Here is a 22,793-nt window from a genome sequence, read left to right as displayed (position 1 = left end):
AGATTGTGTAAAATGCTGGGAATGAACCAGCCCACCATGGCTGCGTTTCATAAGCTCCGCTTGGGGAGGAAGTGGAGACAGTGTCACTCAGATGGCAGCTTCCCTGTGCTGAGGGTCAGGCAGGCAGCATGTCCTAGTCTGTGGAGGCCCTGAACTCCTCAGCAAACTCACCCCAGGGGTTCCAGGATGTGGGCACCACCTCTGCTGGGCTCTTTAGGGGAAGAGACTGTCGCCCTCATGTTTGTATTTGTATTCCCAGTATCGGGCACATAGTGGGGAATGGGGAATGTTGAGCCCTGGTATTTTTTGAGACAAGAAAAGCCCCACATGGATTGAAGGAACAGTTGTGAATTTTCAGATAATTCTAAATGAGGAACATGTGGGGTCTGAGGAAAGCAAAGCAAAGATGGAAGAGATTTTTGGTGGTAACTGAGAACAGGTTTCCTGGTGGTAAACTGTGCAGAATTTAATTTTCCATCCTCTCTCCATCATCTGCACCAACATTTCAGAGTGAAAGTAGCCCAGAGTGGGGATGCTTAGGGATGACTATTAATTGCCTCCTGGGGGACTCTTTGAAGATTGCACTCTGAGGTGGTAGTCCTTGGAGAAGAGGGTTTTGCTGAAATGGGCTGTCACAGGGCCTGGTCTGTGCTCATTGCCAGAGTGGATGAAAGCTGGCTGAAAATCACCAGGTCTTCACCCAGTCCTAGTCCAACCAGCTGTACAGTTAAGCTCACAGTTTGCCCCAAGTGACTTCCTTTAGAGGATATTGCCAGGCCAACGTGGAGGGTGAGTCCCCTTCTCAGGCCTGGGAAACAACAGGGTTTGTATGATGTGAGAGAGGCTGCCCCCCTGGTCCGACCTTGAGGGGCTGGGGCTGTGGGCCCTGCTCCAAGCTCTGATCTTGTTCTTGGGAGGGTGTGCTGCGTGCCTGTAATGCGGACAGCCCCAGGCAGCCGCTCGTTTCCATTCTGTGCCTCGGGGTAATGATAACCCCTTCCAGACTCTGGGATTCCTGTGAGGTAATCCATGGAAAGCACTTAGAACAGTGCCTGGTACTCCTGAAGCCATCAATAAATATCTCTTATCCTTCCCTAAAGCTTGGCGTCCCTACTGCTGTTTTAATGCTTAAACAAATTTCCTCACATTTCAGTGGCTTAAAACAAACAAATTCATTCTCTTACACACCAGTCTAAAAGGGTCAGCAGGGCTGCATTCCTTCTGGAAGAGAATCAGTTTCTGTACCTTTTCCAGTGTCTAGAGAACCCCCGTATGCCTTGGCTCATGGCCCCATCCTGTCTTCAGAGCCAACCGGTAGCATCGTCCAGCGTTGCGATCCATCTCCCCCTCCGCTCCTCTCCTGTGGCCACTTAGCCTTTTTCCTGACTCTGACCCTCTTGCCTCCCTCTCGTAAGGACCTTTGTGATTACATAGGGCCCACCTGGGTAATCCAGGACGACCTCGCCATCTAAAAATCCTTGACTAATCATGTCCACAAGCCCCTTTGCTCTGTACGGTAACATTCACAGGTTTGGGGACCTAGGGTGTGGACATCTTTGGGAGGACATCGTTTTTCTATCACAGGGTCAAGTAACATCTCAGACACCCTGGGGACAGTAGCCCCCAGCACAGATCTGCTAACTGGGTTGCTAATGAAAGACCAAGGATTAAGTCCCTCAGGGTGGGAAAGCCTGTGGAAACCTGCCGGGCAGGTCGTGCGCCTGCAGGACAGCAGCTCTTCTCTGGACTTAGGGAATTTCTGACAGCTTCATATTCTCCCTGCCTAAGCTAAGGATGTTCGATCCCTAGAGAGGGACCTGCTTGAGATTCCAGGTAAGCATTGGATGTTGAAAAAGGAACACGAGAGTGAGGAAATCACTAGAGCAGTGGAAAAGCACAGAATTTGGTGTTGGAGGCCTCGGGCAGACTCCCAGCTCTGCGGCTACCTGGCTGTGTGACCCTGGGCTAGTCCCTTCCCTCTTTTAAGTCTTGTTTTTTTTATTTCTGTTTGTATAATGGAAACATATAGTACCCACTTCAGTGATGTATTTGAGGGTTAAATGAGAGTGGAAAGACTTTGCAAGGCCTACTACATGTTAGGTGCCACATATTAGGGGGTACCATGTGCTTCTGGGCTTCAGGGACGTGCAGATGAGGGTGATGCAAGTGCTTCAGAGGCCCTACAAAGTCACTGGCAGGTAAGAGTGTGTGTGTCGGGTATGAGGGTTAGTGCCAGAGGCTGACAGGAGGGCTGACACTGTAGGTCAGAGATTTTAGCTGTGCCTTCAGGGAGAGGTGGGATTTAGACAAGACCAGACCCAGGTGGGAGGAGGCATTTTAGGCAGTAGGGTTAGCAAGAGACAAAAGATCAGAGGCCTGAACGCTGCTGTCATGATGGGAAGCCAAAAAGGTCCAGTGGCTGTGGGGGAGACTGGAAGGGCAAGGAGAGGCACTAGGAGCCACGAAGCATGCTTAAGAATAAGCCAGACCCCAGCCAGATCACAGTTTATAGTCAAATGTTTATATTAACTTTAAAAAAATATATATCTTTCTCCCACTAGATAAGCCACATGAGAATAGGACCTATTGTATGCTTACTTCCCATTGTACCTACGGGGTCTGGTGGGCATTCAGTAAATATTTGTTGAATGAATAAATAAGTGAACAAATAATGTAATTGAATCCTGCAAATATCACGTTTTGCAGTATTAAATCTTTGACAAGCGTCAGGTGTAAGGTGGCATTCTCAGAAAACTGATCTGGCTCTGGTGCATGGAGGGGAGGGAGGAGAGAGAGGTAGAGATCAGTCAGAACAGAGGGCAGAGTCAGGTGTTGTGGGCCTTGACACAGCAGAGAAGAGGGGTGGAACAAAAGGGAGGAGTCCTTGTAAGAGATTAGCCAGATGGGCATTCAAGGCTACATGGGGCCTGGTCTCCACCATAGAAAAAGAATTCTGGAGTGAGGAGGAGGCTGGTTGGGGTCTGCACCTTGCACAATGAATGAGGCAGTCAGGAAATGTTGCGGAGTACAGGGGTAAGGGTGAGGGCCCCACCGCCACTACCTTCTGCTGTGAAATTGAGCCTTCTGGTACAGGAAGGTATGGTCAGAGGTATGGCTAGAAGGCCACAAAGCTGAGACTCCCGTGACCACTTCCATCCCATTCTCAATACCCTCCTCTCAGTTTATGCATCGCTTCCTCTGGGAGCCTCCTCTTACCCCTGCTGCTCCCCCCATGTGACCATGGCCTCCCTCAATCATGACTGATTTCTTATTTTAACTGTCTGTGTTCTCCCATTAAACTGTCCCTGCTATGGAGGCCAGGTGCTCTATTATCTTGTTCACTATTACAAGGTTGAATAGGTGGATGGATAGATATCAAATAAGGAAATATGGAAAAAAGGGCAGGAGAGAAACAGAGCAAGATGATAGCAGTAGGAATATGGGTGATCATTTTTCTTCTTATATTTCTATATTTTCCAGATTTCTATAATAAGTATATTTGGTTTTTATCCCCTACAAAAGTGTTAGTTAAAAAAGAGAAAAAAGGCAAGAAAACAGGCCACTCAGGATTTTGGCCTCCTTCCTCATGAGCTATTGGCTTTTGGTTCATTTTTGTACAGGTGGAAGCAGGGAAAGGCTTGGAGATGAGGAAGCTGGTTCTCTCGGGGTTCCTGGCCAGCGAAGAGATCTACATTAACCAGCTGGAAGCCCTGTTGCTGGTGAGTACATGCTCTGGGGCCTTCTGGTCCCGCCATCAGACACTGTATTGCTTCCACACTGCTTTTGGAATTGGAGGGGCACAGGGACCTGGACCAATCCCTCCCTGTAGGCAGAGTCTGTTGGACTGCTCTGCTTACAGCTTGGCATTGGGCCACGAGGGTCATTGCCAGGAAGGGCCTGTGCCTCTCTGCACAGACCCTCCAGTGCCTGCCCTGGGAAAAGCAGGAGAAGTGCACCAGATTGAGGATAGCAAACGCTCCCATTATTCATGACCACAGCACAGGCATTATTAATCAATCACAGTACTCTGTCCACTTGGGAGCCTAGCCTCCAACCTCCCCACTCCTCTAGGCAGTCTCTACCAATCAATCAAGTCGAGCCCTCTCTGTCTCCTGGTCCCAGTCCTTCCTCCTCCCTGGAATAGTGAACCATTCCTGCCATCCCAAAGCCCTGTGGCAGGAAATGTGAGGTGGGGGGGCTGTGTGTGTCATTTTGAAAAGCACCATAACTCTGAGGCCTTTGATCAACCCCAACCCTCTGTGAAGTGCCTCCATTTCCCTCCAAGGTAAAGGCATTGTTGTGAGACTCAGACTGGGAGGGGAATGTTAAGGTGTTTTCAGAAGGTAAAGCACTGCACAGATGAAAGATGTTTCTGTCTTTGTAGAAGGTGCTTATGAGATGTGTCTGGATATTATGCAGAGTGATTGTGGCATGTAAAATTCTTTCCCCTGGGGGTTTTGCAGTCTGAGACCTAAGATGATTACCAGAAAAAAAAAAGTAATAAGAAACATAGATGTAGATGAGTAGAAACTTGTTCTTACAAGAATTGTGAGATGCACCTTTAGGTACTTGCTGTTAGGTGAGAGATGGTCACACAGTGTCCCAGGGAACTTGGCATTTTATTACCCAAGGAATAACCATCAAGATGTGCAGATACTTTGAGACACACTGGGCTGTCTGCAGTAGATCTCAACCCTGGGAATTTATTGGTATGCACAGCAATGTTTTTCAAGAGAGGAACAGTGTGGCGGACAGACCAGGCCTTCCGTCTGGGGCCAGAACAAGGGCAAGACTTGACTCTGCCTTTAATAGGAGATTTCTTGCACTGTTTTTCAAAATGTGCATCTTGATCCATTAGTGGGTTGCGAAATCAGCATTTTAAAACAAATGAGAAAGAAAATGTCAGTGCCCCTCACACATAGTAAGAGTAAGAACTATTTCAGGAAACTTTAACAGTTTGTTGCATACACACGTATATACTGGTCCATACTATTTCTTACTTGTGTTGTGGGTATAAACCACTAGCTTTGGGCAAGCCATGCATAATCTCTGAGCCTCAGTTTCCTCCTCTGAAGATGAAACTAGTACCATTATCTTCTCTCTCTTCTTTATGGGGTTGAGAAGAACAGGCAATCCTTTTTGGAGCCTGGTATAATGCCAGGTACTTAGGCACTCAAGTATTAGCCGAAGGAAGGAGACAGGCAGATGATCGGCCAGAGCAAGTGAAGTACACCTTATAAACTATGAACTGCACCAAAATAAGGGGGCGGAGCTGTCATTACTAAAAGGATGTGTGTGTGAAAGTTCGGAAGATAGGAAGCAGCCTGCTGGCTTTGTATCACCTCTGGACTGCTCACTAGCTCTAGACCTTCAGTAGATTAATGAACCTTTGTGCCTCATTTTCTGCAAATTTCATCTGCAAATTGGGTATACTAATACTAGTACTCTCTTCCCAGAGCTGTTATGTGAGGACTAGATGAATTTGTATGTGAAGCTCTTAGAACAGACCTTAAGTGTTAGTTGATACTGTTACTTACATCATTTGCTGGGAGAGAGCTGCAGGTTAGGGCTCGTTTATTTATGTCACACAGCCTTTCCCTAAAGGAAGGGGAGGTGCACATCCTCAGCAGAGGCACCCACCAACTTGCCTCCTCATCTGTCATTGGGCCTAATTTGAGTTTCTGTTTGTCCTGGCAAAGACAGCAGCAGAGGTAGGGGCCAAGACACTCCCTTCCCTGCCTCCTCACCTTTCTAACAGCTCATGCCCCCAAGGCAAGAGCTGTCAGGCTGAGGCCCCAGTCCTGAGGCTTCTAGGCCAGGGTGAGCCGGGGAGGGAGGGGAGGGAAGAAGGACTAACAAGGAGGCCAGATCAGTGGCTGGAGGGCCCCAGGAAAAGGGGACAGGATCTTCCAACAGCCACAGCCTCAGATGATAAGCCTCAGAGATAAGGAATCAAGCCTCCCCCTCTAGTCCCAGCTGCCCAGGATCTAAGCTCCTTGAGGGTGATCTGCAAAGGGGTTCAGAGGAAAAGAAAAATCTCTCCTGTCTGTGCTCCTTCCCTTTCCCAGATCTGCTTCTCATCATCCCGCTCCCATTCCCATAGTCATGCCCCTAACATTTGACTGTTCTCAGCTTAACACTTCCTGATATGCAAACAGCTGGGTGTGTGTGTGTACCTACGGCTGTGTACATACACAGGCGCAGATAAGGATGCCACACCGGAGCCTCTGGGTTGCTGCTTAGTAATCTTCTGGAACTCTCCAGGTTCCTGGTGGGCTCAGATTACAAGTGAAGTGGGTCTGGGAGCCTGGGCTGAGGTTGGGGGTGGAGGATGGGAGACAAACCAATCGCACTTACTTCTGCATCTCCTGAAATGCATGTAATTCTGAATCTGCCGGACTGGGAAATGAGAGAAATGAGCCCAGGGTACTGCACCATCCCCTACAAATACCTCCCACCACTGGGCCTTGATGGCCCTACTCTTTTAGACTCTCATTCTGACAGTCTGCTTTGTTCTCAGGTTCCTTATCTGTAAAACAGGTTAATGATGCCTTCCTTCCTGAGCTCAGAAGTGAGTGATAGTTAGCAGCCTCCAGGCCTACTGGGATAGGAGGTGGAGGAAGTGGGCAGCTTTGCCGTTTTGAAAGGCAAGTTGATGGGGGCAGAGCAGACAAAGGGCTATGAAATCCCACAATGGGTTAGAAGCTGCCTGGCCTGTCTTCCTGAGAAGCACTTCATGGGAAATTGAAAGCCAGTGTTGACTCTGAGGCCACTCAGGGATCCGGTCTAAGAATCCGCTTCTGCCCTGGTAAAATGGAGAGCTGGGGCCAGCCTTGCCCTCTGCAGCAGGATTCTGTGAGCAGGGCGGAGGGAACCAGTATGAGAGCCCTGTGGCAGAAGAGCAGTGCTGGGTCACAGCTCAGTGTAGGGCTGCCTTTGTCTCACAGGCCTGCATTCAGAGCTTCACCAGATAAAAATAACTGCCTCCAAGGGTCTCTGGTCAGCTGGGGACACACACCGGGCACTTTGCCCCCCCCCCCCCCAAGAGATATCAGGACTGAGACCAGAAGTCCCAGCCTTGTCCTGGGAACTGTCTGATGCCCAGCAGGAGTGCAGGCCCTGACCGTGTGACCCGCCGCTGGTGAGTGCCCATTTCTTCCCCTTTTGTAGACAAGAGTGGAAGTTTAGGAGGAAGCAGAGCAGTTGTGTCTTGTGTGCGTAGGCAGCGGATGAATGCATTGGGGAGGAAGAATTTTCCTCTACCCCTCAAGGTTCTTCTAGCTGATCTAATAATCAAATTGACATGAGACAGATTACTAAGGAAAAACCCAAAGTTTAATTACGTCCATACCGAGGCCCACAATATGGACCCAAAGAAATGACTAGGATAAGCAGCTTTTATACATTTTAGACAAACATCAATCTGTGAGGAATTGACAGGACAAAGAAAACAGGTTTGGGAGCTTCAATTAGTAAGGAATTCTAAAAGCATTTGGGCTGGGGTAGCAAAAGTAGTTTTAAAATAGTATCAAAATGTGTTGTTTATGCAGCCCTCCCCACGTAAGCACCCCCATCTCTGGTGATAGGGAAGCCTTCTTCGCACCTGGGGCAGGGAAGGTACCTTTCATATGGAGATCTATTCCTTGATGTCAAGTTGAGGGGGCAGGAGTGGGGCCCGAGAATCCCTCCTGCCTCTGTTTCTCCAGTTGTTTCAATTAAAGTAGTCTGTGTGTCCAAGGGGCACATTTTGGGGCAGCCTGTTCTTGGTCCCTGCAGCTCAGAGAACTCCTGACCCCTTTGTCTTCACAGGACTGTCCCCTCTCTGTTTCTTTATCCCCCAGTTCAGTGGGAATTGCCCTAAGGCAGGAACAAAGGTTAGTGGTTCTGGACTCTGGGGTGACCTGTCCCTTCCGTGGATCCTGAGTACAGGTAAAGAAAGATAAACTATGACAGTGATTCCGAGTGCCAGCTCTATATCCTTTATGCCACGTTGGCAGTCAGGAAGCTGAGTGTGGCCGTCCTCCTAGGGTCTGGAGCCAGTATTCCCCTTCTGCTTACCCGTGCACCAGCCCTCCACCTGCTCAGACCTTTCCAACCTTCAAGGCCCTGCTGCTGTCACCTCCTCTGGGAAACCTCTGAGCTCTACCAGCACAACTGCCACTACTTGGTTGGTGTTTATAGTCCAAGTTGGATAATACCCAGTCTTGCTTTGTCTGCTGAATTGCTTCATTTGTGTTGGTCCAGTTTACCCAAAGAGATTATAGCAGTCTCCAAAGCAAGTACCATGAGTCATAAAAATAATCTGAAAAGAAAATTGGACCCCATCTGTCCCCCTGCTTAAATCCCTCCAAGGAAAGCTGGGTCATTGCATGGGCTTAAAAGCCGCGTTCTTTCCCCTGCATGTCTGGCCCCTGCCCGCCTCTCCAGCTCTGCTCTAGGTCCCTCTCCTCCCCCTTGCCCACTGCACACAGCTCCCCTCCCTCGCCAAGCCCCTTCCCACCTCAGGACTGGGCATTGAGGAAGTCGGCCTGAGACACTGTCCCCTTTGCCTCCATGTTTCCATTTCAGCGTAAAGGTTTCCTTCTTGGAGAACCTGGGTCCTTTACCACCCTGTGTCAGGACGCCCCCCTCATATTTCCCTCATTACACTTTATGGGTAAAATTGTAATATTTCCAGAATATCTTGCCCGGCTTTAGTGCATTTGCATATCAACAGGGGTTACTCAGGGGTCGGGAGAAGTTCATCTCCATATCAATGGGTAATTACCTGGGCAACCGAAGGCTTATCTGAACCTGAAGTTAGGGAGAGACCCTTGCTTGCTTCTGCCCGAGTAGGAGAGAGAGAGAGACAGAGAGACGGCCCAGGACTGCAGTGTAAGCAATAAACAGGCATTAAACTTTATTTCTCCCTTTGACTGATTTTGGTTTTAGAGGTGTTTTGTCCCACGATTTCCTCTCCCCCGACTTACACACTTACATGCAGTTATGTGTCTGACTGTTTCCTTGTATCTTGTCTGTCTGCCCTTCTAGATGGAGGCTCCATGAGGCAAGGATTGGGTGTGCATTAGGAATCACTGAGTACCCACCTGACCTCACATTAGGCATTTGGTACCTTATTTGTGGGATGAATAATAATAATAGTAGCAGCTGACATGTACTGATTGCTTTCTATGTGCCAGGCACATACTCGTTATTTTATATAAATTATGGCTCTTGATCTTCCCACCAGTGTTCTTGAGAAGGTGACATTATCCCAGTTTAACAAATATAAAGCTGCTGAGTACCACAGATGCTAAGTGACTTGCTCGTAGCTATCAAGAGGCAGAGTCAGGCTCCAGCCCCCAGCCTGGCTTGCACCAGGTTAAGCCCTCTTCTCCTTCCCTAGCAGAGCCTGTGCATAAGGCTTCGCTGGTTCCAGTACTGACCGGGTCAGAGGGGGCCTCTGCTTCTCCCAGCCATTTTCACCATCTCGGCTTTTTTAAGCTGGGAGGACGAGGGAGCCAGAAGTCAGAGTGTTGTCTGTGTATTTGAGTAGAAGGGACTTCCTCTTGTGGGCAAATTGAGACTTTGTCACCCTCAGGCAAGGCAGGTGGGGGGAGAGAGGGAAGTCTGCTTGGGAGTCTGGCTCCGGCTGGTGGGCCTCTCAGCCTGAGCCAGTGACTGCTTTGGCCTCCCTCAGTGTAGGTGTTCCCTCCAGTCCAGCAGCGAGTCACCCATGCTTTGCTAGAATGCTTCTCTTGTCGGAAAGCTTACCACCTAATCTTATGAGCTGACGGGAGACAGCTCTGGGGAGTCCACACCTATCCCCATAACTTCCTGCTACTCCTGTGTCCCCAGAGCGACTTGGACTGAGTCAAAGGCCTCTTTCCACACAGCCCCTCAGCCAGATGAAGAACATCAGCCACGTCTGATTCAGGCTGCTCTCTTCCAGGTGAACGTGCCCTCCCCTCCCGTGCCTTCTCTGTATGGCAGGTTCCCAGAGCCTGTCTCCTGGAGGGCCTCTGGGGTGCAGTCTGGGCATCTCTGGGGGCTTTGTGGCTGATGGGGAGGCCGACTGAGGAAGGGCTCGTTATCTTTCAGAATCAGGTTTTTTTTGTTTCAACTACAAATTTTAATAGCTTTTTCCTTATTATAAAATTAATATTTACCCATTGTAGGTGATTTGGAAAGTACAGAAAATCACACTGAAGAAACTGCTCCCACACCCCATTTTCTCATAGTCCGACTGCTGGGCATGGGGGTCATGGCTTCAGCTCCCAGCCTGTGTTGGGAAGTGGTCCTGAGTTACTGTCTGTCATCTCATCCTCTCCACAGGCCTTGGAGCATCTTGGTGTGGACAAGCAGAGATGACAGATAGGTTTCATCTTGCATGTCAGCTTCAGCATTTAGAGAGTCTGAGACTACAGTCAGGCTTAGTGAGAAGGATCGTGTTGGTTACTTAGCGGTGTCTGCTGCGGGTGTAGGAGGTAGGACGGTGGCATGTGGGGCACCTGCTCACTCTCTCTGTCCCAAGTGATGGAAACTTGAAATATCTGTGCAGCTGAGATTGGTGTTGGTCTCTTTGAAATTTTACCCTCAAGTCCTAGAATACTATTCTGTTTCTTGGAAGGACACAGCTAAGGAGTTGAGTCCCTAGTCAACCCTCCCTTCCACCAAATTATGACAAAGGAGCATATGACTCAGAGCATGAGGCCATCATGGAAGAAAGACATAGATCCTGTCAAACCAATGAGCAAACCCAATACAGACTGGGGCCAGGGGCTGCTCAGGGTGAGGGGTGGGAACATGTGTCCTGGTACCACCCCTTAGGCCTGGCAGGGCTGTCAGACTGGGCACTAGCTGTCAGGTTCGTGCTCCTTGCAACAGCACATTGCTTCCTGGGGCCTGTAACAGCAACTGCTTGACATGAACTGCACTTCAGGTGCCCTGCCCTCAGTGGCCTTGTCTAGGCAGCAGGCAGGCTGTGGGCCTGCTGATGCTCTGTTCTGTTTGCTTCTCACCTTGCTTTTATTCCTTCTCTTTCCCAGCCCATGAAACCCCTAAAGGCCACAGCCACAACCTCCCAGCCTGTGCTCACCATCCAACAAATCGAGACCATCTTCTATAAGATCCAGGACATCTACGAGATCCACAAGGAGTTTTACGACAACCTCTGCCCCAAGGTGCAGCAATGGGACAGCCAGGTCACTATGGGCCACCTCTTCCAGAAGCTGGTAAGTCTTCTGTTGATGGAGGTCCTTATCCAGGGCCTCCATGGAGCTGCTGGTATTGGGAGAGGACCAGTCTGCCCCAGCCTTCCTGGCCTCCTTGAAGGCCTGGGTCATCTCTGAGTCCTGGAGGAAAGCCTGGGCCTCTGTGTTATGGGCAACCTGGGCCTGGCTCCCGGACTCCCAGCCTCCCCTGGTGAAGCCCTGCTGTCCTTCTAGGTGTGTTAGATAGGCTGTGCATGTAGGTGCTCTGGGGGCATCTCTTCTCTCTTACCAAGAGGGCTCTTGGGCTGGAACAAAAGCTCACTTGCTGAGCTTCAGGTGCCCAGTCCCGCCACTGACAGAAGGGTGTGGGCCAGGTAGGCGGGCAGGGACTGCTCACTTGAGATACCTCAGCCACTCCCTATACCTCAGTGCTGTGTCTAAAATGAAAGCGTCAAATGGGAGACCTGTCAGCTAAGATCCTCTCCTGAGGATCCTGGAGCAGAAAGCACCAGGGGCCCAGCCCCCACCCACCATTCCAGGGGAGGGAAAGGTGTGAGGGGGTACAATTAATGTGCAGACTTACTGCTGGGAAAGGCCCACAGAGATCTTCTAGTTCCCAGGGCTTCTGTGACACCCTCTTCCCTGGCTCTGTGTGTCTCTGGCTGTGTCCCTTAGAAGGGCCCCAGGTCAGACTCATGCCCTCAGCCCTGCCAGCCTCCAGTTCTCCCCTGGGCCCTCCCCACCCATAACTTCTGCCAGCCCGGCAAGCAGCGGCCATTGCTGTCTGGATGGGAACGGTGTGGCGCAGGGGGCAGTGCCTCTCCTTGCCCACCTCCGCGGTGGTGAGGCTGGCTGCAGGAACAGACCTCTCCTTTTCTTTACAGTGGTGAAAACTCTTGCTTGGATACTCCTAGGGCCTCAAGCTCAGCATGTTCAAGACTGGACTCATTGCCTCTGAATCCTTTGCTCTCCTTCCCGCCTCTGTCTCCTTTGCTCTCCTTCCTGCCTCTGTCTCCGTGAGCGCTGCCACCAGCTCAGCGCCCATCCACCCACTGGTCTCATCCTTGAACTCGTCCTTAATCTCCTCTCCCCCACCCACTTCCCCAACTTCACATCCCCTCCAGTTCACTTCATTAATGCTCACAGCCACCTGCTCTGGCACCCTCACCGGGACCACTGCTGCAGCCTCATGAGTGGCTTCTGCCTCCAGGCCCGTCTCCCCATCTGCCCCCACCTCTGCCTAGCAGCAAGAGGGAGTTACCTGAACTGACCAGACCTCACTTCTCCCCTGCTTCACTTCCTTCAGTGGCTCCCCCTTGCCCACTGGATAAAGGTCAGGCTCCAAGAAATGGTTCATGAGACCCTTCACACACTGGCTTCTGTCTACCCCTGGCCTCTGGCTGTTGCTTCCCCACCCTCCATGCCCCTTTACACTGAACTTTCTGTTCTCAGTTCACATGGCAGGCACTTCTGACCTCTGTGTACTTGTGGCTTTAGCTGCCTGAAATGTCCTTCCCCATCTTGTCTGGCTTCTTCTGGTCAGTTCCCAGCTTAGAAATGACCTCCTCGGAGATGCCTTTCGCAGCCCCTCAGCGCAGCCCATATGCTTACCCCATTGGTGACTGCTGTTACTGCTTGTCCCCCCAAACCACAGCCTCCAGGAGGACAGGCTGTATTTTCTTCATCATTAGACTAGAGCCAACCCAGTGCTCAATGTGTGAATGAGTGAATGAATGAATGCACCATGACCTTGACCACTGGGACTAGGGAAATTTAGAAGGGCAGTGAGGGAGACATCACAAGGCCTGAGGCTAGGGGCCTGAGAGACCAGCAGTGTTACAGGGACGAACACAGCTTCTAGAGCCAGGTCACAGCCGGGGTTAAATCCCAGCTCTGCCAGATAAAAATGGTGACTTTGGGCAACTTACCCAACCTCTCTGTGACTCAGCTTCTTCTCTAAGAATGAGGATGATGATAGTATTTACCTCACTGGATTGTTGTGAGGACTAAGTGAGTTAATACCTGAAAAGTGCTTGGAACAGGGCCTAGATCATAGCACATTAGTAAATACTCAATAATTAGCCATTATCATTATTATTATCATAATTAGTATTTTATTAGTAGTACTATTACTAATATTATTAATAAGACACACCCCAGAAGGTGGTGTTGGAAGGGAGTTCCACACTCCTGGTTCTGGCAGTCCCTGAGTGCCAGCCCCAGTTCAGGGATGTTAAGTACCTAGGCTTCACTCCAGGCCTGGTCCCAGGAGCCTGAGCCGATTTCCTTGGGGGATGGCCTCTCCTTAGCCCTCGGGAGGCCAGAGGGGAGCACACCTGGGGGCAGGAAGGGGAGTAGCCCAGAGCATAGTGGAAAGGCTGTCCCAGTTCATCTTTGTTGCTTGGACCCTGCTATCACCAGGGTCCCCCATTCTGATCTCATTTCCACAGGCCTGGTCATCAGTTTTACCCACTTCTCCTCCCTCAGCATCACAAACTGATGTCTGAAGTCCCTGGGACAGCAGGCTTGGGAGGGCCTGGGTGGTGCCAGGGCAGGCCAGGCATATGGAGGCAGTTTATTTCCAGCTGGTCTCCATCACCTGGAGAAGGGAATTAGCATCTTTGCTGTTTGTTTTATGAGATCATCCTAGTGCCCAGCAGCTGTTTCCAAGAAGCCCCTGCTTCCCAGTTAATGGGCCTGGCAGGCTAGGCCTTGGGCCCTATAGACAAGGGTATGCTGTGGCGATGGCTTTCCTGGGCCCCACCTGCTGGTTTCTTCAGGCTCTGTCTCTTCCCTGAGCAGCTCTAGGCCCCCTACCACACCTCCCACCTCTTTGGGTCCTTGAGGAGCACAAGGATTCTGCAGAAAGCAGAGTGGTCTGAGCTGGGGAGCCCCCTTTCCCCGGCCCCTTGGTGGGAGCCTTGAGGGAAGCCCTGAGCAGCTGAATCTCTGCCACTTCACTGGAAAAAAACTTAAACCAAAAAATCTACAGAATAATGTAAGAAACACCTGTGTGCTCACCTCCCACAATGAATAGATATTAAGCTCTTAAGATATACAGGAAGACTTTTTAATCAAGAAAACAGAGCATTACAGATGAGGATGAAATTTGTCCCCCTTTCCTCATGCTCTTCCATGCAACCTAGAAGCAGGTACAGGCATGAATTGGACGTGTAGACTTCTAGGCTGCCTTTTGTGTTTTTAGCACATATATATATCTTTTTATGGAATTGCATGTGCTTCTTAAATGTGTACAAGTGTATATATAAACCATATTTATGTATTTTGTTCAATCAGTATTCATTTTGAACCTTGCCAAGTGTTACTGTATGTAGGTCTAGTTCGTTCATTTTAACAGCACCATGTGTGTTTGCGTTCCCCTATGTGTGAGCGTTTGCTCCCAATCTTTCCACCAGAGGAAGAGTGAGGCAGTGAATACCCTTGCCCACATTTCCTTGGGCACACACATAGACAAGTTTCTCTAGAGCAGCGCTTCCAGTAGAAAAGATAATGTGAGCCATGTATGTAATTTTAAATTTTCTAGTAGCTATAATTTAAGGGTAAAAATAAACAGGAGAAATTAATTTTAAGACTATTATTACCCCAGTATGTCCAAAATGATATCATTGTAATCATTATCACATAATCAGTATTTAAAAACTAACAAGATAATTTCCATCCTCTTTTACATACTCCTTTGAAATACAGCGTGTATTTTATACCTTCTGTACATCTCGGTTTGGACGAGCCACAGTTTAGGTGCTCAGTAGCTACATGTAGCGAGTGGCTCCTGTATTGGACATTAGACCTCTGGGATTTGTATGTAGAAGTGGATTTACTAAGTAGCAGGCTGAGCTGTGCATATTTTCAGCTTTATTGACAAATTATTGTCCAAACAATTGTACTAATTTACACCCCCATAAGCAGTCTATACAAGTTTCTTATTTCCCCCACATTCCTACCTACAAGTCATTAGACTTGTAAATTTTGGCCAGATTTATGGGTATGAAATAGTCCCACTTCATTTTAATCTGAATTTCCATCCTTTGCTCCCTTAAGAGGAAATGCATATGCACAGCACAGAGAAAGCTTTCTATAAATATTTGAAGAACCAAATTAATGAACCTTGGTTTCCCTTTTGCAGAAAGAGATGATGGCATCTGTTCTGCCTCCCAGAGGAAGTGAGGCTCTAGGTGATCTTAAGTCTGGAAAGCTTTGTGAGGTTCAAAGTGACATGCATATGTGCCTTGAGGTGGGGACTTTGGCTCTTTGTAGGCTGAGGAGGTTGGGACAGGGACGTAGAGGCCAAGGGAAGTTGGGATTGCACCTTTAAGTGCTATCCCTCACAGCATGGAGAGTGGGGAGCTGAGCAGGCCACACGTGCTCCAGCTAATTGCAGCATGTGGAAGGGGTGAGGCATTAAGGGGCTTCAAACCCTGTGAGTCCTTGATGCTAAATAAAGCCAAATTCTGCCATGAGTTGTATTTCTAGTGTGCCATCAAAGGCCCTGCCCTGTTCCCCCCAACCCTCAGTGCCCCTTGTTAACCTTATTGGCTGAGCCAGTTTCCATGGAAACTGTCAAGTTCAAAGGGATACTGTAGTATGTTCATCCTGCCTTTCTCCTCTGTTCCTAGCTATCCCTTTGGAGCTGAGTTAGAGGTTATGAGAGCCAAGGGAGCTCCAGGCGCTCTGGTCAAGCTTTCATCCATTCATTAATTCTCTCTCCCCTTCCCACTCCCTCTCTCCACTCTCTTCTTTCTGCAGGCCAGCCAGCTTGGTGTATACAAAGCGTTTGTGGATAACTATAAAGTCGCTCTGGAGACAGCTGAGAAGTGCAGTCAGTCCAACAATCAATTCCAGAAGATCTCTGAGGTGAGCAACTCCCTGCACAGCCACCCCTGTGACTCGGGGCGTTGTGGGGTTGCTCAGAGCCTTCCCACCTTTGGGCTTCTCTTCACCTGCTTGCCAGTTAGGGAAATGGTTCCCCTAATGGGTAATACACATCCTGACATTTGCTCTCTTGCGCTTGACTTTTTCCTTTTTAAATAAGAATATCAATTTGTTTTGATTTTGTCATTCTGGTTTTGGTTATTCTATTTAGAACAGGGGAGGCAGAAAAGAAAAGAAAAAGGGCAGTATTCTCTCACACTACGGTGACGATGTCCTTGAGGAAGTCACTTCCCTTCTCTTGTCCTTATTTCATCTTCTGTAGAATGAGGTATCAGGTTCTGTCCAGTTCATCCCAAACCTGCTTGGTAACCAGCACCAGGGCACTGTTTAAAATGCAGATCTTCAGGCACCTTCCCTGGAGCTTCTGTTCAGAAGGGTTGGGGTGGAGCCCAGGAGTCTGTATTGTTAACAAGCTTTTCAGGTGACTTTTATGGTTAGGAAAATTTGAGGAAGTCTGGTCTTTTAAGATCCTTGCAGTCTCCCAAGCAAAGAGAAGACAAGGGCCGCTTATGTGGAAAGAAGCCCAGGGCCTTCAGGTGGAAATATGCCTTTCTCTGCTGCTGCAGGCTAAGCCTTCCCTCCATGCTCCTCTGCAGGGAAAAGATGTGGCATTGTCTGCCATTGACGCTTTCATCCAGAAAGTGACAAGGTGTGCCCCCTCTTCAGGAGCACAGCCCAGCTCACCCCTTTAGCCAAAAAGATTCCAGTGACACCCCAGGCTGCTGGCCTTGCAGTCACAGCACCAGTTCCAAGCTCAGGGCAAAAGAACCCCTGGGTCCAGGAGCTGGAGTGCCTTCTGTTTTGGAAGTCCTATCTCATAGGCCCCTCCGGAACCTTTGTTTTCCTTCTCAGCTCCAATGCTAGAAAAGTTGGTAAAATACAAGGTAGTTTTCATGAAACTACCGGAGTTATGGGTTGTACTCGAGTTTGGAATCAGCCAAGAGGCAGCACAAGATTTGGGCAAATAGAGATGAAAATGTCAGCTTAATTACTAGTAAAAGCAGATTTGAAAAAATGTGGACTTGGATCTGTAACCACACTGGTCTTGCTAACACACTTCCCCTCCACAATTAAACACATATACTGGTGGGGCAGAAAGGGGAGGGCTGAACTAATTTTTTCTCCCAAACCTAGGGGCCAGGTGAGTCCCCTCCATCTGGAAGGATGGAGGTTGGGGTGGGGAAGTCCCTCCGCGTGGAGTCATAGGGTAGAGAGATGGTGCTTCCCCTCAAGGCTCCCAGCTCTCCCTGGAAACAGCAACTCCCCTCATCTGTGTTCAGAGCGGTCCTGCCACGGCTGCCTGGGGTTCATGTATGGTCCAGGGGATTGGGGGTCCACTCTGAGGCTGGGCTGACTGCATGTTCTCTATGCTTGACAGAAACCCCGGTGCTTATTCCCAAGCCCCTCTCAAAACCTGACAATCCCAAGGGCAAAGTCAGGCCCATGGCCTGCAGTCAGGTGGCTTCTCACCCTGACTCACATGCTGACGCTGTAGCTTCCTACTGGCGCTGCCACTTAATTACTGCAATTAGGCCCTTCTCTGCAGCAGGAGCAATTTCATACCTCTAGGCTGCACTGGAGTGGGGCATGGATAAAAATTCCCCAAAGCTGGGACTCCAGATACCAGCCAGAGACACAGCCTTGAGCTGAGTAACCCCCTTTGCCCAACCCCTCCCCCAAGCTCCACAGGCTCAGTCCCCAGCGGTTTTCTCTGTCTAGAAACAGCTGGAGGCAGGAGTAGGAAATGTGGAGCTTCTGCTGCCTGGACATTCTCCTACCTCCCTGGCCAGACAGGCAACATCACCAGGGTACCTGACTTTGGCCTCCCCTTGCCCTGCCATCCCTCTAACACCTCCCTTGGAGGCCCCCTAGTGGGGATTGCAGCCCAGCTCCAGTTCCAAGCTAACACTGGTCCCTTGGCAGACTAGGGCTAGAACCTCTCTCTCTAAAGGCAGATAAAGGTTTTTTCAGATAAGTCATTCCTGGTGCCTAATTCCAGGAGCGGGTCACTTTGCATGGGATCCAGGAGGGGTGTTGCCTCTTCCTTGCAGTTTCCTCCCAACTGTCTAGCACAGGCACCAGTGGGTGGGGAGTGTCAGGTGGGGCAGGGTGACTCCCTCCCAGTACTGGGGTACAGGCAGGATATAGCTTGGACTGCCCTTTGGAGCTCAGCCTCTCTGCCCTAGGTGCACCACCTCCCTGCCTCCATGTCTTAAGAGCTGCTCATACTCCAAGGATCAGCTGGTACACCTGGTGCTTGTCCACCCAGACCGAGTATCCCGGGCTGATGTATACAGGCCCCTAAGTAGGGGCTGCTGCTGGGAGGAACCCTGGGTTGGGAGGCGGTGCCCTGCTCTTGCCACCACTCATCCTCTGGAAGGCCCTCAGAGTTGAGTGGATGGAGAGGGCTCTAGGGAGCGGGCCTGAGGAGCCCTCTCTGCCTGGAGCCCCTCCATGCCTGCCTGGCCCAGCCCACCCGCTGGACTCCCCGGGCTCCAGAAGATGATGGGTGTGGCATCGGGAGGCTTTGGGCTGTGAGGCAGAGGAGGCCCTTGCCACTGGCTTTTCATATTTGCAACCCTAGGTTTCCAGGCCCCTCTTCCTGTCATGCTCACCGGGGTGGGGGGGTGTGGGGGAGGGAGTCTCAGGAGAGAAGCCAGGGAGTGATTCCTCTCCTCTGTTTGGCAGGAACTCAAAGTGAAAGGTCCCAAGGACTCCAAGGACAGCCACACGTCTGTCACTATGGAAGGTACTCTGGGGAATGGGCTGGATAACAGTCACCTTCCTTTGTCTGACTTTGTGGACTCCAGAGCCCTGCTTGTGTGAGCGTGTGCACGTTCGTGTGTGAGTGTGTGTGCGCGCGCACGCGAGGAATCCAGCCTCTGTCCCCAGGCAGCTGGCCAGCTACAAACGTGCTCCTCCTCAGGATGCCAGCAGGCGGCATGCTCCCCTCCCCCCGCCCTCCGCCTCCCCGCCCTCCCCTCCCCTCCCGCGCCGTCCCGCCCTCCCCTCCCCCTAGCTAGAGGAGCACTCAGAAGCCGCTGCTTGATTCTGGAGGCTGTGCAGCAGCAGCCAGCAAGGTGGCTGAGTGGCCGGGCTGCCGATGGGAGCCGGGGAGCGATGGCCGCATGCTCCTGCCGTGGGGACAGAGGCTGCCATGGAAATCCTCCTCATCATTCGCTTCTGCTGTAACTGCACCTATGGTAACCCAGGCCCCCTGGCATGGGAGGTGGTGTATCTCCCACCTCCAGGCGCTGACCGGTGTGGGCTTACCTGTGGCCGGCAAGGTTTGGGAGGCAGCAGGGAAGGGAGGGGGCGGAAGTGGCTGCATCTGCGTTTATCTCGGTTCCGCCAAATTGTAGCCCGGAGTTGAAGTCTGGGGGCCCGCTCAGGGCAGGGTAGCTTGGAAATGGAAGAACTGGGCTAGTCCAGGTGCTCCCAAGGACCTGTGGGGCATTGATGGCTTAGCTTGAGAGGCTGTGAACAACTTCCTGGAGAGGCTGTTACGGAAAGTGACGGCTGTATGCAGGCGTGGCAACCTGGGGCCGGAGAGGGGTCAGCAGGGGCAAGTCAGAGAGGGATAGATGGTGTCTTGGATGTGGAGGATGCCAGCCCCAGCTGGAGGGAGAAGTTGGGAGTTTCTTTGTCTCTCGAGGAGGGGAGGTTGAACAGCCAGGGTATTGTGTGGTTGGAGTGCACGTGCTGCCTTCTCGACACTCTCTCCTCTCACAGCAGTGGTGGGTGGGCAAGGACGTGGTTGGGAGAGCAGGAAGGAAATGGGTTCTCCGAGGGGTTTTGTTTCTAGCCATCAGAGACCCTGGAGCTGAAGTCTGGGCACTTAGCACAGAAGGTTGGTAGTGAATGCTGGTGGGAGAGGGGGGTGTGGCAGGCTGCTGCTTGTGAAGGTCACCCACCCACCGTACAATGGCTGGGACCTCCAGCATTCTCTTTGCAGCTCCCTCATTGAGCCAGGCTCTTGCTCAGAGGAGGCCGATGCAGGCCTAGACCTGGAGGAGTCTGGAAGCTTGTGGGCTCTGCTCTCTGAGGCAAGAGGTGCCTGAGGGATGACCCCAGCTGCCTTTGGCAGGGCGTGGGGTCCAGGCCCGCTGCTCTGGGCCTGTGTGTTGGGGTGGCAGGTGGCTGGTTTTAGGACCTTCTCCCCTCCCACCAGGTGTTTTGTCTCTGCACCCTTCTCAGTCACCGTGCTCTCACATCTCCGTGGTAACCCAGAGCTCCTTGTTGAAGGCTGAATGGAGGGGGTTGGCAGTTAGCTGGAGAAGGGATGGTGAGGTTCCCCGGGCTCTTTCCCAGGAGCCCATTGTGCCAAAAGGACTGCCATCCTACCATCTCAGACCGTCCTGTCTCGAAGACTGCACATGACGGAGGTTAACTCCGGAGTCTGCCCCAGCAGGACAGCTGTGGGAATTCTAGGCACTGGGCAGAAGCTGCCTTGTGCCCCCGCCCCTGGGCTCAGGTTCTGACAGGCTGGAGAAGAGCTGGACTGAAGTTGGCTCATTCAAAGATCAGAGGACAAATGCTCCTTTTGGTCCAATCCAGGAGTTGGTCAAGTCTCAGCCCTGCCTCCCTGAAGAGGAAACAGGGCCAGCCCTTTGTTTCCTCTTACCTCCCAAAAAGGAAGCTTAGTCTTAGTGAAACTGGCCTGGGACCTGGAGGTCAGGGTTCCTTTGGGCCCCTGTGATGCTGCCTTTGAAGTCAGCTTCAAAGCGGGCAGTAAGGAGTGAACCAGCCCTTGCCGACCACACCGTCTAGAATCCTCTCAGCCCCTGCAAGGGATGCTTGGTTCTGGGGGCCCCAGGGGGATGTGCACTCAGGGTGCACTCTGCCTTACTGGTTCCTTGCTGAGCGCCCACTCTGCAGGACTCTGTGCCAGATGCAAAGGAAAGTTCTGTGTGACCCAGGTGCCCAAGGAGGGGACTCACCTCAGCATCAAAGGGGCCTGCTCACCCACTCCTTCTTGGTGAATCTTTTCAAGAATCCTCTGAGGATCACTGAGCTGTGCAGGTGCTGCCCTCCTCTAAGGAAGAGGATGGATCAGAGTTAGGAACATAGGTGGACCTAAACTCCAAACCCAGCTACCATGTACAGCTTTGTGATTGTGAGCAAGTTACTTAACTTCTCTGTGTCTTAGGAAAGTTTCCTCATCAGTAAAATGGGGCTAATGATAATTGCTTCCCTTTTTAATCTAAGGAAATAATGCATGTGAAACAGTGCCATTAGACACAGTAAATACCCATCAAACTAGAAGGAGGCCAGCTTGCTCGTGTCAGTGGTCTGACTTTTAGGCACTGTGAATGTTGTCTGTAAAAGTTCTGGTCAGGGAAGGCTTCCTGGAGGAAGGGGAGAGATAAGGGTTGCAACTTGGTGAATGGTGTCTATCCCAGGCAGAGGAACAGCGCAGTAAGGAGTGGCGGAACTGGGGGAAGCAAGGGCAGGAAGCAGTCTGACCTGCCAGAGCTGTGGAACAGAAGGGGCAGGAACAAATGAAAGGGGAAGGGGAAGCCCATGGCAGGGGCCCTTGGGGGAGCATGAATGGCTAGCTCACTCCTCCCCTGGTTCCCTCCCTGTCTCCCTGCAGCCCCAGTCCCTCTCCCCACGCTTCCCTCTCCCCACCTGGGCACTCACTCCTCGGCCCCAATCCAGGCATATTAATAACCACACTGAAACCCAATCCCCCATCTGGACAGACCTCTGAGCTTAGTCAGAAACCCCTACCTCCTGGGACCCGAGAAAGGGACAGAGGGAGCTGACGTGGCAGTATCAGCTTTCCCCAAGCTGGAACTGGAACTCAGCAGCCCACCCTGGCAGGTGTCTGCTGAACTGGCACTTTGTCTTGGGTCTCTGAAGTTGCTGGGGTATGATTTTCCTGTTGAAGATGAGCTAAGCCACAGGTGGGCACCCTAAACAGCCTCAGAACTGTCTTGCCTGGGCTGGGAACTGGGCTCTACCCTCACTGTTTCAGGATACCCCAAGCCTGACCTTGTCCGTTTGAGCTCCCACAGCCCATGGGGAGGGTCTCTAGAAATTGCTACATTAAGAAAGGGCCACAAATAAGACATGGGAAGTATGCTTGCATAAAGCAGTAGTTTTCAACCATTACTATATATCAGGGTTAGCAAAGGAGCTTTTTAAAAATGCTGATACGTGGGATCTACCCTCAGAGATTGGGATTTAGCTGATAGGATGGGAAGAGGAGCCAGGTGGCTGTATCTTTTGAGAGCTCCCCCAGTGATCCGAACAGGCAATCAGGCAAAGACCACAGATGAGGCTGGTGGCACACCACTGAGAAGGCATCTTCTCCACAGCCAGCAGATTGTTCCTTGATGTGTCTGCTTAGCAGTGCATGGAGTGTTTATAGCTAGGGCTTTGGAGGGCTCTTTGGTTTGGAAACTGGCTTGGTCATGAATGTCAGCTCTGGGACCTGTCACAACTTGGTCTATAGGACACCCAGTCTAGGGTCCTCCTCCCTAGTCAAGCATCCTGCCTCTTAACTGCTTCTTTGGCAGGAGGACAGAGGTCATGACCGCATGGACAGAGGTGTCCAGGTACAGGACAGGCTGAACTAAAGCTGGGAAGGGAAGGGCACAGCTGCCTACAGGAAGCTTTGTTTGGAAGTGTTGGTCAGCCAGCTGC

General features: G+C 51.1%; 1 protein-coding gene across 5 annotated transcripts in view; it reads left to right on the top strand.

Annotated features, from left to right (window-relative positions):
• ABR (ABR activator of RhoGEF and GTPase) overlaps positions 1-22,793 on the top strand; it is a 168,747-nt gene that overhangs the window by 96,811 nt on the left and 49,143 nt on the right. For 4 of the 5 annotated variants that reach the window (XM_017675342.3, XM_037022857.2, XM_037022855.2 and 1 more), the window contains 4 exons: positions 3,621-3,719; positions 11,028-11,213; positions 15,957-16,064; positions 18,831-18,891. In XM_017675342.3, the coding sequence (XP_017530831.2) occupies positions 3,621-3,719; positions 11,028-11,213; positions 15,957-16,064; positions 18,831-18,891 (454 nt within the window). Of the gene's footprint in view, positions 1-3,620; positions 3,720-11,027; positions 11,214-15,956; positions 16,065-18,830; positions 18,892-19,208; positions 19,346-22,793 lie in introns of those variants that run through there. The other variant, XM_037022858.2, reaches the window with a different exon arrangement.

Source organism: Manis javanica, chromosome 4, assembly GCF_040802235.1.
Source record: "Manis javanica isolate MJ-LG chromosome 4, MJ_LKY, whole genome shotgun sequence".
NCBI lineage: Eukaryota > Metazoa > Chordata > Mammalia > Pholidota > Manidae > Manis > Manis javanica.
This window is presented reverse-complemented; position numbering and strand designations above follow the sequence as displayed.